At 35.4% G+C, this 17,910-nt stretch overlaps 1 protein-coding gene across 2 annotated transcripts in view; it reads left to right on the forward strand.

The window, feature by feature from the left end:
- Window positions 1-17,910, forward strand: part of PCB (Pyruvate carboxylase) — a 553,291-nt gene that overhangs the window by 134,571 nt on the left and 400,810 nt on the right. For both annotated transcript variants that reach the window (XM_090392830.1, XM_090392839.1), the window contains one exon: window positions 6,026-6,191. In XM_090392830.1, coding sequence (XP_090248956.1) covers window positions 6,026-6,191 — 166 coding nt within the window. The remainder of the gene's footprint in view (window positions 1-6,025; window positions 6,192-17,910) is intronic.

The raw sequence follows: 17,910 nt of genomic DNA on the forward strand, positions 1-17,910 counted from the left end.
GTTAGATATCTGATGCCTCTGCTGGAGGTGCTGCTTTTTCATGACCTGCATTCCAGTCAGATTCTACTTGAATATGGTGCACATTACTGAGCTTCATGTCACGTGGCTTGCACTTATACAAAAAAGAAAACAGCTACCAAAAAATGTATGATTTGATTAACACTGAGTTATTTTTTTTGTGTACATTCAACATCTGGGGCTCTGGTTTACAATTGTATCAAATTATTATTATTATTATTATTAAACAAGACCTCATGGAGTCAAAGACTCACCTAGGAGGTCCTTTTATCTCACACACACATCTCATCATACCGGGTCTTAAACACATTCAAACTCCTTGCAGACACCACACTCTCAGGCAAGGCATTCCAATCATTCACAACTCTGCACGAAAAAACCTGCCTCTCACTCCCCTACTCACACCCTCTTTATACAGTTTCCAGGGATGACCTCTGGTTCTCCCCTGATCTCCCACTATTCTCTGTAGAACTTCTCCACCATTGATCCTATAACAACCCCTTACCAACTTGTAGGTCTCTATCATATCTCCCCTCTTCCTTCTCTCCACTAGACTCTGCAAATTACATCTTTTCAATCTTTCCTCATACTCGACATTCCAGAGGTCAGAAACTACCTTAGTCAGTCGCCTTTGGACCCTTTCCAACATCTCTTCATCCTTCTGAAAACCAGGTGACCAAATCTGGGCACAATAGTCCATGTGTGGCCTAATCAAAGCCTTATACAATGGAACAAGAATCTCCCTACTTCTACATGTCAGTGTCCTCCTCATCATTCCCAGAAGTCTTTGTGTTGTCTTCACAATTTTGGTGATGTGTCCCCTAAATTTTAGATCCTTATCCACTATCACTCCCAGATCTCTTATTTCCTCTACTTCCAACAATATATTCTCACCAAGCATAAATTCTGCATCCCATCTTTGTTTTCCAAATTTTAAAACCTTACATTTTGCAACATTGAACTCACATCCCCATTTGCTTGCCCAATCACTCAATTTATTCAAGTCTTCTTGCAAGGCCACAACATCTTCACTACTCTTTATGGTTCGTCCTAACTTTGCATCATCTGCAAACAACTGAATATCTCCATCCAAATCTTCGCCAATATCATTAATATACAAGTTAAACAGTAATGGCCCTAAAACAGATCCCTGAGGCACTCCACTAGTGACTTTCCTTTTCCTGGATATTGCACCCCCATACACAACTTGTTGATACCTATCAGATAGCCAGTCTCCAATCTAATGCACTAATCTAATATCCAACCCCATCTGCTCTAGTTTGACTGTCAACTTATTATGAGGTACTCTATCAAAAGCTTTTGCGAAATCCAAGTATATTACTGTGTATCCTTCTCCTCTGTCCAAGGAAGCAGTCACTTTATTGTAATAAGTAAGTAGATTACTAAAACACGACCTCCCTTTAGCAAATCCATGCTGTCCAGCAAAGATTATACCATTGTTGTCAACCCAACTCTGGATCCTAGTTCTCACAAGCTTCTCCAACAACTTAACCACAACACCTGACACACAGATAGGCCTATAGTTTGATGCTTGAGTTCGATCACCTCCTTTATGAAGTGGCACAATCTTGCCCTCCTTCCACTCTTTAGGGACTTGACCAAGTGCAAGACTCGTATTAAAAAAATATGTCAAGGCAGGTGTCAACTCTCTGGCACATTCCTTCAGAATACGTGGTGATATATTATCAAGTCCCACAGCCTTATTTACATCTAGTTTACTCAACTCCCCAAACACCTCTTGCTCACTTACAGTCACTCTCTCCTCCCCATCATCAACTGCTCTTAATCTCTCCATGAAGTCACATTCACAAGATTGAAAGATCTTTATGAACTACTCATTAAGTATCTCCACCACACATTCTGCAACAGCTGTCTTTATACCATTTCCTCCAATCAATGTCATCCTTCCATAATCATTCTTTCTTTTGCTGGCTACATATCGAAAGAATTCCTTCAATATAAAATGTGGTCTCATTCTGTGTATTAGTTTTAGCTAATACACAGAATGAGAAAGCTAATACCTCCAAAGAGGGAAAGTTAATTTATGGCCACCCTGTAGAATGGGAGAATAGAACAGGAGGCTATTCCCAGAAACTGTATGAGGGGATGAGCAAAGGCGTAAGGAGCAGGGTCTTTTCATGGAGAGTGGGTTGGTGAATAGAATGACTTGCCTGATAATGTGATGAATGTGGAGGATGTTGAATGAGTTTAAAGCAGTTTGAGCTTTGTGTGTAGCAGTATATACTTCCTGCAATGAATCTTTTGACTCCATTGAACTCTGGTGTTAGTAATAATAATTAAGTACTAATATGCTATAAACTTATCACTTTTATTTGTATATTTTGGTGTATGTTAAGTTAAAACCAGATTTTAACAAATACAGTTGTTTCCTTATAGCAGACACTGTTACAGGGTGTTCGGGATAAATTTGACATATTTATAATTAATTATATTTTTCCGTAAGTTACATGTATTAACACACACTTCTCTTCATTTAAAAGTTTGGACCCTTCTTCATTCATATACAAGATGTCAGAAAGGATGGATAGCTGGAACCCACCTGAATCATGGAAGAGAATAACTTGTATCATGATGATTCGTGCCCGCCATCAAAATAAGGATATTACGACTGCTGCCCAATGCTCCCTGAATACAGTAAAAACAATCAGGCATGAACTAGAGACTTGCAATGGTGACTACGAGGATGTAGCAAGAAGAAAGATCCCTAGCAGACGATCTGATTGCGTTCGTACAGCAGAATTCCTCGCAAATCTGCAGGAACAGGTGTTGAAGAACCCTGGCATTGGAATTCGGGCTTTGTTCGTGGAGTTGCTAACTGTAGTCAAGCCCTGGATAACAAGGGTAGCCAATGGTAGGCCGTATGTATGGCAGCAGGATTCGGCCCCTTGCCACACCTCTGGGAAAAGTCAAAAATGGTTGTCTGAAAATTTCTACGACTTCACCAGTCCAAATGTTTGGCCTCCAAACTCCCCAGACCTTAACCCCATGGATTATTTTGTATGGGGCGCAGTTGAAAAAGACACCAATCGCACTTCCAGTAATACAAAAGCCCAGTTAATGGATAAAATTAAAACAGTTTTTGCGGCCCTTCCCAGGGAGACTGTAGCATCAGCTTGTTCGAGGTTCCGAAGCAGAATTGAAGCTGTGATCGATGCTAATGGTGGTTATTTTGAGTAAATCTTGTTGATAGTATTGTAATTAACTCTGCCTGTAATGTTTTTTTGTCAATTCATTAAATTTAATAGATACAAAGAAGATTTTCTTTTTCCTTACGAAACTGTCAAATTTATCCCGAACACCCTGTATAACTATCTATAATGGTGTTTTGTCATGGCCAAAATCCCATAGGCACACCTCTATGCTAAACAAAATCCACTATAGCAATCTACTCCTGTGGTCCCCTACTGATTTGCTTTAGTAAGCTGACTGTAGTAAAGAAATCATGGGAATATAACAGGAATCTCAGAATATGACCAATCCGGGGGGGGGGGGGAATATTCCACAACACTAATGCTACGTTATAAATTGGAACTTTAAGAATAGGGAGATATTATTATGTGACACCTCCAAGGAGTCCAAGGACTCATTGCAGAAGGGCACCTCTACTACACACATCTAACTGCCTCTCCTACTACTTAAATGCTTATTACTTGAATTGTAGGATATATCTGGTGTCAGTCAAGGTATACTATCTCTATTGTGTTTTATAATCTTTTTGAAGCGCATCATGAAAGTGTTATTAAATCTGATGTCAGCATAGAAGATATTTAGTTCTTTGCTTTGCACATATAATGTTATCCTCTTAAGTAAATCTGCTATAGGTCCTCAGTGGTCTATAGTTATGTTTGCTATAACAAGTAGGAAATAGAAAATTCACTTCATTATTTGTAGTAATCTATAAAAAGATAAGATTTTACTATTATGCACAAGTTTTAGTGAAATGGAAATTGCATACGAATATAAGAGGCATTACGAACATAAATATAAAATTTGATATGTGCAGGTTACAATGATGGTACTACATGATTAGGTTTCCATTGTTGTTATTATTATTAATCTCCTGGCAACAATTTTCCTCCAAATTAGTCTTTTACTCATCAGCACTGCAATATTGTCATATCTAACATTTCAATCTAAGACACTTCTGACTGAATCAGTCCACCTAGATCTTGGTCTTCCTCTGGGTCTTTTTCCTGTCATCTTGACATCTAACACCTGCTTTGGTAGTCTTTCTTTTTCAATTCTGTTTGTGACCAATACCATCTAAGATTAGCCCTGCTCACATATTCTTGAATGTTAACAATGTCAAGTTCCTATAAAATAATGCTGTTATTTTATTTCTAAGAAAATTTAGTTAACAGTGCTTTTATATGGATTAATTCTCCATCATTCACAAGCATTGCATCATTTTTCATTAGTGTTTCCATTCTCTGTATACATTCTGCTAAATAAGATGCTGTAAACTGACCCTGTAGAAGTCTTTCCTCTGACATTAGCCCTTCACAAACAGCTTGTTTCAGCTTTTCATCTACAAAATGCCATTCTCAGAGTGCATTCTTCAGAGGGCTAAACAGGTGGTAGGCAGAGGGTTCCAGATATGGATTATGAATGGAATGAGAAAGAGCAGTCCAATCAAATGTTGCAGTTGCATCCCTTGTGTGCAAACTGGTGTGAGATTAGTTTCACCGCTCTTAGTGTCTGATTTGGCATCAGTGCTTGTCAACAGTATCATCTCCATACATGTTTTTTTAGACTAGTATCAATTTTCATTGGGCTTGCATCTTCCATAGTAAACAATTCATTCACTACTGTCTGATTCATGTGTGCATTTATAACAGCTGCCATTTTGAAGTACTTATGTAGCTGATTGCACCACCACTCACTATGGTGGAAGTGGACTACTACTGTATTTGACATATGAAGCTTTCTGGCATACTTAAGAAAAAAAAGGGAAAAAAAGTACATTATTTTCTCCTATCCCTCATAGATAATTGCATAAGTGAGATTGTTACAGTGAGAGACCATTTGGAATAAATTAATTTATCTAATACAAGAGGAAAAGGTCAGCTGAAGTGCTGAGCTGGTTCTATATAAGGTACAGTCTAATTATAACATACTTTAATTAAACAATTAAAATTTATCAGATATGATCAACATTTTAGAAAACAAATGGTGCTGCTGACAGCAATTAAAATGAAAATATTTGAAAATAGCTTGAAATTAATGTCAAAGAATTTATCAACTTAGATTACATCTAAAAATTAAAGATACGAAGAAATTATATACTTGGTTTAATCCTTTATCCAAGCATAAGCAAAAAAAAAAAGTTTGTGCCTGAAGTATTTTCAGGACTGGGGCAACTCATTATTAAGATTATTAATAAACTCATTATTAGATTACATCTATTTATATAGTTATTTAGAGTGGAAGCCGAGAACTAAAAAAAAACATCTGGTATTTGAAGTGAATAATAATAATAAAAGCAGGAAAGATGAATGAAAAAGATAATTTGAGCACCATAAAACCAGTTTATGACATCTGACATAGAAGACTAATGGGTAGGGGACGATAAGAAACTCTTAGTAATACTTTTGGGCTATCATAATAGCCCAAATTGGAGCTCTTAATTTCTTGATGTTTCAAGAATATTTGATCCACAAATTTGCTATTGGTTGGTTTCTTTTGGATCAGGGTGAATTTTATGCATCTGAAAGTTATAGTAGATATGTTGACAAAAATGAATATATTTATGTGAAATTTTAATTGCTTAGTCGAAGTAACATCATTGAATGATTTCATTTGTGTTGATTACTAACTCAAACGTTTAAAAAATGAATGTAGTTCTTGTCAACATATTTTTACATTTCAGAAGAACTGACTAAAAAATGAGTTCTACATAGTACTTGATAATATTATTGAATGAACTTATTTATTAACAGGTTTATTTATTAACTTTATATTAAAGGAAAATGAAGTTGATGCTATACATCCAGGTTATGGCTTTCTGTCAGAACGAGCAGACTTTGCTCAAGCATGTCTTGAAGCTGGAATCAGATTCATTGGTCCGTCACCATCAGTTATGGAAATGATGGGAGATAAAGTTTCAGCCAGGAAATCTGCACTGAATGCAGGTGTGAGATATTTTAATTTTTAGTTGAATGCTAACTGAAGTTATTTACTTGTTTAATTAAATGTGGTCATATTAAACATTTTGATTATCTGCAATATCTGTAATATGCAATATTCACATACTTTAAAAAATTGACAGTTTCTCCATACTCTGGTGTCTTCAGGAATGGACATAGTAAGCATCATTAATGTAATACATAGTATGTTTTCATGCTATGTATTACATTAATGGTAATGGATTGCAGGAAATTGATGGGGCTAGAGATCTATGAGTGATGGTAGACTAAAAGTTTAAGGTCAAAGGATATGCAAAAGTTGGCAAAGTAGCTGAAAGGATTATCATATAAAAAAAAAAATGATATCTCTCTTAATAAGGCCTGTGATATGGCTGTATTGGTCAGCTGGATTTTTGGGGGATGTGGAGATGACTGAGACTTTAATTTAGCTATATCATATATTATTTTTGAATAATTTAGCTGATTTATATATTAAGCAATCTTATAACAAAGATTAGAGATATAACTAAATGTATTAAATCCTCTCCCCTATTTACAGGAACGTAATGCAGTTTTCTTTTAAAGTATTCATTTGTGAAATTAGAAATATGCTGCACATTCAGCAGTGTTTTGCAATGGTGATCGATGTTGAGTTTTCAAGTTCAAGAATTGCATTTAATTTTGGCCAACATATGTCAAGAAATTTATTATTCCTTTACATAAATAGACTCGCGCTGTATATTAAAACTATTTTTCTTGCTTAAACTTATTTTACACATTGTCTTTGTCCTATCAGTACATGGAGAGAACTATTGCCAGCCGTTTGAAGTGAGTGCCTGCATGCATAAGATATATTGAGAAAGCATTGCAACTATTAGCAGTAGTTGTTGAAATTGTTTTGGTTTTGTTGTGGAGATGTGGATTCCTTTTTTAGAGAGGAGAGTAAGAATTTAAAGGAACAGATTCAGAGACCTTATAGATTTATCTGAAAGCATTTTTCTTTAAAATGTGACCAATCAACAGAAATAAAAATTTAGAAGGACTATAATATTGTTTTAAAAGGATAAAAAAGCAGTGTGCACTTTAAAAATAGAAAAAGTTATTTCCTTTAGTCTGCTGTATGTTTTCTTTACCGTGCATTTATTCTAGTCAATAGATAAACTGAAGACAAAATATTCATTTGTGGCAGGACAGAAAACAATTTTCTGTCTTGCCACAGAAAAGAAGTGAGAAGGAAATTGTGTTCAGACAGCTGATTTCATTATTAGTGAATGGATTGTTTAGAGAACTTTAAAACCAGCAGTTTAATATTATTAAGTGTTTCTCCTCATGGATAATTTTCTGAAGCATGGTAATATTTCTGATAGTGTTTACACTGAAGGTTATTCAGGTAGGACAAAAATATTTCTTTCAGTTTAAGGAAGGATAATAATTCAAGAATGTTATAATAAAATTAGTTTATTGTTAGTTTGTGTCAAAGTGAGATGACTCTTTTGGAACTGATTGTATTAAATGTATTGGAAAACCAAAGTTGTTATTCCTAGAAATGATTAGCAAAGGAATTTGTATTTTGTTTTGTTTTGTTCAAATTTTTCTTTTTTTATTTCTGAAATCTGATTTTTTTTTTTGAAAGAAAGTATCTCATGTGAAATGTTAATTTTACGTAACATATTAAAAATGTCTTGTTTGTATTACACTTCCCTTATTTATGAGACTTAAGTGAATGTAATATATTTATTTTAAGGTTTGTGGAAACTAGTGCTATTTTAAATATATCATCATCAAATTCCTGCCATGTACCCTCAAGGGGTGTACAGGATATGACAGTACTACATGAAAAAATTACATCATTACTAACTTCCTATCTACAATTTTCCTCCAAATCAGTCTGTTACTTGTCAAGATTCCAACATTATCAGATCTTATATTTCTATCGTCTAAGGCACTTTGTACCGTATCAATCCACCTATATCTTGGTCTTCCTCTGGGTCGTTTTCCTGCCAACCTGGCAGAGAACACTTGTTTTGTTAATCTTTCCTCTCCCATTCTATTTAAGTGACCATACCACCTGAGATTAGCTCTGCTAACGCATTCCTGGATGCTGACAATGTCAAGTTCTTTCCTAATATCCTCATTTTTAATATGATATTGCCATTGATGCCATCTGTTCACTCCTCTAATCTTTCTCAGGACTCTCATATCTGCGGTCTCTAGTCTTTGGTCAAGTGTTTCACTTCTGACCCAGCTCTCAGATCCATAAGTTAAAACTGGTTTGAACACTGTCTTGTATACAGCTAATTTAGTGTTCCGACTAATTTCTTTCTTATTCCATATGAATTTATTCATTTGACTTCCCACCATACCGTCTTTGTTGATTCTGTTGTCTATTTCTATATTTAATTTACCATCTTCAGTAAAAATCATGCCTAAGTAGCTGAAATATTTTACTTGTTCCACAGGTTCTCCATTCACAACACAGTTGACATTTTCAATGATTCTGCTTATTTTCATTGTCTTTGTCTTTTTATTGCTGACCTTCATACCATATCTATTACAACAGCTATTCAATTTAGTCAGAGAATCTTGCAGACTTGTACCGGATTTATTTAGAAGTATAACATCATCCGCATAAAGCAAAGAGCTGACATTAACATCTCCAATTTCGATATCAGGTTTAATACCACATTCCTTCATAATGTGATCCATATAGATAATGAATAACAGAGGGGATAATGTACATCCTTGTCTCACACCAGATTTAACATTAAACCATCTTCCTGTACTTCCTTCAATTCTAACTGCTGACTTACAACTCAAATAAAGACTAAGTATTGCTTGATATAATGCCCCATTGACACCATATAACTGCAGCGTATTGAATAGCTTCTCTCTTGGCACCTTGTCATATGCCTTTTCCAAATCGACAAAACTCAAATAGAGATCTTTGTTATATTCCCATGCTTTCTCGACTATTTGTCGTAAAGTGAAGATCTGATCCTGACAGCCTCTATTTGGCCTGAATCCAGCTTGTTCTTCACCAAGCTTTTCTTCCACAATTTTTCTCAACCATTTCTCAAGTATACTTGCATAGATCTTGCCAGGAACACTCAGTAGGGAAATACCTTTGTAATTCTCACATTCAGTTTTATTTCCCTTTTTATATATGGGTACTATGAGAGCTCTTCTCCAATCATCGGGAATGCGTCCCTCTGTCCAGGCTTTCTGAACTATGCAGTGCAGCCACTGTAAGACTCTTATACCACCATACTTCAGCATTTCTGGTCGAATATCATCTACTCCTGCTGCCTTTCCACATTTCAAGCCTTTGATGGCTTTTTCTACTTCAAGTATGGATATGTATTCCTGACTGCATGCCTGGTCAGTGTTTTTTATCACTGTGCTGTCATCACTGCTTGTTTCATTTAGCAGTTTTTCAAAGTAATTACTCCGTACTTCAAGGATATCTCTTTCTCCTGTTTTCATGTCACCTTTATCATCTCTAACTCCTTTTACAGCTCTCTTTCCTCCATGCCTAAGCTTCTTCAACAACCTCCAGAATATCTTACCACCTTCTTAATATTTATTTTCTAATGTTTTTGCCAAAGTCCTCCCATGACTTTTGTTTAGCTAGTTTTACACACTGTTTAGCTTTCTTACATTTGTCTCTGTATTCTGTAAGAGTAAAAGCTGACTTATTTGCCAGTAACTTTTGATATGCTTTCTTCTTTTCCTTCACTGCCTCTTTAACTTCCTGTGTCCACCAGGGAGTTCTGATTTTTTTATCCTTGCACACAACCTCACCACATGCCTCTCTGGCAGAATCAATCAATGTTTCCTTCAGAGTTTGCCACTGAATCTCCAAGGTTTGATTCCTGTTCTCAAACTCTTTCATTTTCTTTTCAATAATCTTTCTGTATTTTAGTCTACAGTTCACATCTGAGAGCTGCTCAACTTTTATTCGCTTTAAAACTTTCTTATATGTTATTCTTTTCAATATGAAATTCAATTTTATCCTGCTCCAGACTAAATAGTGATCACTTCCAATTTCAAATCCTCTGTACACTCTGGTGTCCTGCACTAGAGAGAAAATATCGCTATCAACAATAACATAGTCAATGAGACTTTTCTTATTCCTTGCCTCTTCTCTCCATGTGAATTTGTGCACATTTTTATGTTGGAACATGGTGTTAGTAATAACCAGTCCATGTCCTGAGCAGAAATCCAACAGATATTTGCCATTATTATTAGATTTGCTCTTTTCTCCAAATTTTCCCAAAATATTTTTGTATGTCTCACAATCATTTCCTACTCTGCTATTTAGATCCCCAACAAGGACCAACTTTTCCTTTTTCATTGTGTCAGTTGCTGTTTCTAAAGCCTCAAAAAATTCCTCCACTTCTACCTTAGTAGAACCTTCTGTGGGACCATAGGCACAAATAAGTCTCATTGTCCAGTTCCCCATTCTCATATTTGCTCACATTACTCTACTTGAGACTGCCTGCCATTCAAGAAGATTAGCCTTTTTTTTGTGTTGAATACTATGGCTACTCCTTCTTTTCCTTGATTGTCATTGCCTGAATATAACATTTTGTATTTATTGCTCAGAAAGATCTCGCCAGTTTTGGTCTTTTTTGTTTCAGTCACCCCTATTATGTTGATCTGGTACTTATCTAATTCTTCAGCTAGCTCCATTTCTTTGCCATTCAGGCTTCTTAGGTTGATAGTACCGATCTTTAACTCTGGTGATGTTGAGTTGGGGTGTGTTTTCAGATTTGTTCCAGTAGCTGACTTTTTGCTGTTCGCTCTGGTTCCCTGGCGAAAACAACGGGGGCCTTGTTTAACCGGGTGACGCCCCAGCCGGCATGAAATTTTGTCATGTTGTACCATCATTTTTTATTTTGGTTTAACCAATAAGAATACAATTTGGTCAGCTAAATCCCAAATTGCCAGCCCATCCTCGTTCGTTCAGTATCAAAGTAGATACCCAACAGGGTGTACCACGAGAAGGTGAGGATTGGACATTAGGTCAGAAGCCCCGGTTGGTTCTCCGCATTCCTTTAAAGGCTATGTGGAGGTCTCCTCTCAGTTATACAGCTTTGACCCTTAAGCACCCTATATATTTTAAATATATTGGAAAGAAAAAAAAATATTTATATGAACCTCTTCAAATGCAGAAACATACCAATGAAAATAATATATAAAAATTCATATATATTTTTGTTTTCTTGCAGAGGTCTGAAGGATGCGACTGGCAGAATAGAGATAAATACTTAAATAACATAATTGAAATGCATTTTTGAAAATTATGGAGACAACTACCGTGTTTGAATAAAAACTTTAGTTTAATATAACTAAAATCTACAATTCGACGTTTCAACCTTCATGTCAAGGTCATCTTCTGGAGCGTACAAATATACACAAGAAACAAGTTATACTACAATCAAACTGGTTCGTTAAAGACACTGACCAACTGCTACCACAATTGTTGACCTGACCTCTGGTGGAAAAAAAAAAAAAAATACAAATTAAAAATAAAAAATTATACATGGACACTAGAGTCCTATTATTTGTGTTGTCTACTATATACATATATTAACATCGTTCCAGCCAGTTGGAGTGGAATGGTTTCTAATACTAGTGGGTTGGCTAGAGTCCTGACTTATGTTGATTTGATTATAGTATAACTTGTTTCTTGTGTATATTTGTACACTCCAGAAGATGACCTTGACATAAAGGTCGAAATGTCAAATTGTAGATTTTAGTTATATTAAACTAAAGTTTTTATTCAAACACGGTAGTTGTCTCCATAATTTTCAAAAATGCATTCGGATCACCGTGCAAGCCTAAAAGAAAACATAATTGAAACTTAAGTTGTTAGAAGGGGTTCTGTTAGATTGATGCATATTTTTTAAATATGTGACAAATAGAGAATTGCAGGGGGGGGTCACTCCCTGGAAGTTCTGTAAGTGATTAGTAAGGATGTGCAGACTAGATTTTTTTTGCTTGGAAGGTAGTGAATGAATAGAATGGATTGCCAGATGTAGTTGTGAGCACCCTGACAGTGAATAAGATATGAATGAAAAATGGTTATGTGGGTCTCCCATGATTGGTCTTCTGACTCATTGAAGATTCTCATATAATAGTAATACTGTAAGATCTCTTTCTACTAATTTTGAATGTTTCTATCATACTTCTTCTCCTCTATTCCTCAAAGTTTGAGGACCACTCCCTCATTCTCTCATGTACATTTCCCCCAGGCAATCATATTTGGTTTTGTTGTGGAGATGTGGATTCCTTTTTTAGAGAGGAGAGTAAGAATTTAAAGGAACAGCCTTGTAAAGTGGAAGAAGTTTGTTTTTTTTATACATTACTGGTCTCTTCAACAGTGCAGTTATACAATATGTTGACTTTAATCACCTTAACAATGTTGTCCCTAAACTTGAACTCTGTTCATTATAACCCTACAAGTCCCATCTATAGGGTAATTTCCTGTTATTCGCTGATGCTAAATTGAGATGCTAAATATCTGTTCATATAATACTCTAGCTGCAATCCTCCATCCAAAATGTGTTTGCAACTTCACACTTGGCAACATTTGAACTGAATATTTGTCTATATAACCAGTATGTTCAAGCAGGAGTTCTATATCAGTTATGTCTTATCGCGCTTCTCAATTTAGCATCAGCAAATAACAGGACATTACCCTGTAGATGATGCCCAATATTTTTAATATATAAGTTAAAACAGCACTGAGCCAATTGCACAAATAGTAAACCACTGGTCACCTCCTCCTCCTCCTTCTTTTAGACTTAGCACCTCCTTACATCACTTTGATACCTATTTCAGCCACCATCCTGCAATATTTTGCATATCCATTAGGTTGTTTTGTATGATGGTCCTGTTTAATTCATATAATACCCTCTCGTGCAGAATCCTGTGGAATGCCTTGACAAAATCCAGTAATATCATGGTGTATTCATTCCCTTTATGCACCTTTGTTATTATTTTTTCTTTCATGCTTACACAGTGATCAGAATACATAATGAAAATTATGGAAACAACTACGTGTTAGAGTAAAACTTTAGTTTGATATAAAACAAAATAAACACTCGACATTTCGACCCTCACATTAAGGTTATCATCTGGAGTATACACATGTATAAAGAAACAAGATGCACTACTATCTACATGGTATACTAAAGTTACTGACCAACATTTAAAACTATTGGCCTGACCTCTGGTGGAAAAAAAACATGAGTGCATACAATTTACTATTAAAATTGAAAATCAGAACTCCCTCCCATTCCTTGATACACTAGTCACACATCTTCCCTCAGTCAGTTTATCCTTCACTGTTTACCGCAAACCTACACATACCGGCCAGTATATACATACTCATATCACCACCCCTCGCAAAAATTTGGAGTTATTAACACTCTCAAAAACAGAGCTATAACAATCTGCTCTAATGAACAAGCTCGTAAATAAGAATTAAAAATTATTAGCAATATATTTATAAATAATGGTTATAGCAAAAATACTATTAATAAAGTTCTTCATAAAACTTCATCAAAAAGTAATATAGATTACAGTAAAACCATAGCTATCCCATACATTAAAGGGTTATCAGAAAAATTTAATAGAATCCTACACCATTATAATCGTAATGCCACTTTTAAACCACCTTGAAAATTAAAAAAAAAACATATTCAACTCCTCTAGGGATTCCCCCTCCCCCGCCCCCTCATTGGCACACCCTGGAGTTTGTTGCATCTATTGCACCTGTAACTTGCCTTATATTGGAGAAACTGGATGTACAATCCCTATTCATAAAAAAAAAAAAAAAAACACAACACATTAAATTTAACAATTTTGGTGAAGCAGGCCTTTCAGATCACACTCTTAATACCCTACACCAAATTGATTGGAAAAGTACTTGTTTTTTACATCATACAAAAACTTGGCATTATTATTTGCGACATCTCCAAGGAGTCAGAAGACTCATCACAGGGAGGACATCCACTGAACAACTCTCTGTCTCCACCACTACACTGAATCTCTACTACCCATCATCCACATCAATACCACCCACCGCTACCACAACTAGTATTTTTTTGTCTGTAAATTGCGCGTGTTCTGAAGGGCTGATTTGTCTGTATGTGGGATGAAAAACCCGAGTTTTCGGGAGAAAAAATCCCCCCCCCCCTTCTACCTCTGTATGAAACTGGCTAACTCACCTTCAGTTGAAAAAGTCCATATAAACATTCCTCCCGTCACGACGAGAATCGAACTTAAGCCTTTTCTAATCGAAAGGCTCAACATACTGTAATTTTTCCAATTGTGCTACGAACGGAAATTTAAAGAAGCCTGTGAAATTTTGATTAACTGTCCTAATTTTAACAATAATGGTGGCATAAAAAATCCCAAGAATTTGGATGGCACACATTCAGCCCACTTAGTTTTCCAGCAAATGCTGACTTTAGGACTGTAAGCAATTTTTCAGCTTTTATTGGTGACTGTCCATACCAGTTTGTTGCAATTTATATGTATACTTATATAAGTAATTTTTTATTTTTTATTTATTAATTTTCTGTGCAAACATGTTTCTCTCCAGCTTAATTTAATTTTGTAACCTAATAGATAATAATAACAGGACTCTAGCTTTGATGTAGTAAGGGTTTTTTTTTTCACCAGAGGTCAGGCTAATAGTTTTAACGGTTGATCAGTAACTTTAGCATGCCATGTAGATTGTAGTGCAGCTTGTTTGTATATATGTTTGTACTCCAGATGATGACCTTAATGTGAAGGTCAAAACGTTGAGTGCTTATTTTGGTTTATATTAAACTAAAGTTTTACTCTAAAACGGTAGTTGCTATTATTTTGTTATAGAATATGAGCATATTACTAAAGAGCGACTTGCCTTTAACAAAACACTGCTGTTGTAAAAGAGTATTAGTTTGATATTGAATCCTGTTATTGATTGTGATTGTAGATAGGCAGCAAGTGATATGAGATTTCTATAATGAAATTTAGGCACGCAAATTAGTCCTAGATATGTGTATATTGCTACGATAATGGCCAAAACTATGAAAATACACAGGAATACAAAAAACTTCAACTGCATGGAGAACCTATAGAACAAGTAAAATATTTCAGCTAATTAGGCAATGTTTTTAGTAAAAATGGCAAATTAAGTTTGCCATTTTCACTGTTAGTGAAAATGGCAACAGTGGAAAGCTGGTAGGGTGGGGAGCCAGTTGAATAAATTTATATGAAATAAGAGAGAAATTAGCCAAAACACCAAACTAGCAGTATACATACAAGACTGTGTTCTAACCAGTTTTAAGTTATGGGTTGGAGAGTGGACTTGATCAAAGACTAGACCACAGATATGAGAGTTCTTAGGAAAATGAAGGGAGTGAACAGATGGCATCAATGGCAAAATCATATTAAAAAATGAAGATATTAGAAAGGAACTCGACATAGTTAGGATTCAAGAATATGTGAGCAGGACTAATCTAAGGTGGTATTGGTCACAAACAGAATTGAAGCATGCAGTCTGGAAGAAAAAGGCATTATGGTGTGGTGCAAGTTGAGTGAAGATAATCAGTTACACAGGGAGTACAAAGAGCAAGCAAGGAAGGTGACTCGTTTAGTAAGGTAGCAAAAGTGCAATATGAACAACAGTTAACAAGTGACACTATAAGAAATCCTAGAGAGTTTAGTGGGGGATGATGTTGGTCATATAATGGGAAAATGGTAAACACCGAGGAGGAGGATATAGTAGGTGTTTAATGAGTATTTCTTTCAAATGTTCTCCTTGTGATTGTAAAATAATGTAGAACTTAAGAGTAGTGGAAACGGAGATGAACAATTGATAGTGAGTGAGCAGGAGGTATATGAGGAATTGAATACACTTGATGTCAACAAGGCCATGGGACTTGATAGTATATCACTGCATATCTTGAGGGAATGTTCCAGGGAGTTAACAACAGCTTTAACTTAAATTTTTAACACAGGTCTTCGATTGGCCCAAGTTTCAAAGGAGTGGAAAGATGGCAAACTTGTTCCACTTTGTAAAGGGATGATAAGATTAAGACTTTGAATGATAGGCCAGTCTGCTTGTCTGGAGTTGTGGTCAAGGTATTAGAGAAACTAGTGAGGACAAGGATTCAGAGCTGGGTTGACAGCAGTAGAATTCTCTTCAATGGGCAGCATGGGCTTGCTAGAAGAAAATTGTGTTTTAAAAATCTGCTTACTTATTATGACAAGGGGGGGGGATGCATATACAGTAGTGTTGTGTTGTCCTACCTAGCTAATTGTTCCATTTATGTTGGTTATATATTCTTATCTTTACCTCTTTAATTTCCGTTATACTTGGTTAGTTGTTGATTGATGCTCATCTGAATATAAGGAAATTTATATTATACTGCACCACACTATATTCAGATTAGTCTAAATAATATAGAGGAATCGATCATCAACTATACTTATATTACCACTTTATCTTCAGGCTGAGGTTATTACTAGTATTTAAGGCTTCCGCAAAGGTCCGAATAATTTGTGAGTGGTGCAATGAAAGAAAATCAGGCAAACACCAAGTTTAACCCAACAAAAGAAAAGATTTAATGTGGAAAAGTACAATATATACATTTAAGTTTAACTATCTGCAAAAAGTTATCCATTTAAAATATTATAAGAATTCACATTCAGACATTAATATCTTCTCAATTAGGTTTGAGGATCTTGATTAATGTTAACAATTGTTAATTCATGAAGCATTAGTATTTCTCTGACATATTTCTCTCTATCCAACTGGACGAATCATATCATAAATATATTAGCTCAGTTTAAAGTATTCAGAATAATCACAATCCATAAATTTTCAAACATTCATTTATCAATTCTTTATGTTCAGTCAATCAAGTTGAAAACAGTTCTTAAAAGTTCCACCTTCCAAATGTTACAATAATTAATCTCATGACAGGCTACACTATAATTTTTCTCAGTCAGCTGACACTCAATAGAACAACACGAGACTTATTATTTCGAAGGGAAAGTACTTTAGTACATCTAACATCTGACCATTAATCAACATAACACCACAGCTAAGGTCAAAACATATCCGACGGAGTTAACAGTTACAGCTTCACAGGTTACAGAAAAGACAACTCTTACCGGGTTACTGCTTCTACACATCGAATTCGCAAAGGCACATTTGAAATTCGTGTTGACTTTTACTTTATGGCAACACAATTCTAAAGAAATTTTCCACTATAATAACTGAATTATAGTCACAGAAATATACAAGTCTTGATGCACTTGGTTTCAGTTATCTACTAATTCCTTATTTTCTTCTATGTATTAACTTCGGTTCTGCACTATTCTTCCACTGAACATTTGGAAGATATTGTAGTATCAGAACTCCCATAGAACTCCTATTAATTCTCGGTCCTTTCGTAGTCGATTTACGGCATATATCAACCCCCCCTTCTGTTACACACAACCGGTCTCTATGCCGTCTCTAAGGCTTCCCCTCCACTCACTTTCATTTTCCAATCAACTATGTTCCTTCTTCCTGCCAAAATCCGGTTCTAACCAGTTCAGCTTATATCCACTGGCTTCTCTGTTTATACACAGTGGCTCACGTTCTCAGCACGAGCTAACTAAAATAAACTGTTTCTCCTTCAGCAGCCAATCAAATCCAATCAGAAGAATTACATAA

The sequence above is a fragment of the Typopeltis vanoorti genome, chromosome 1 (genome assembly GCF_054136105.1).
Source record: "Typopeltis vanoorti isolate ZY-2024b chromosome 1, IOZ_Tvanoo_1.0, whole genome shotgun sequence".
Classification (NCBI taxonomy): domain Eukaryota; kingdom Metazoa; phylum Arthropoda; class Arachnida; order Uropygi; family Thelyphonidae; genus Typopeltis; species Typopeltis vanoorti.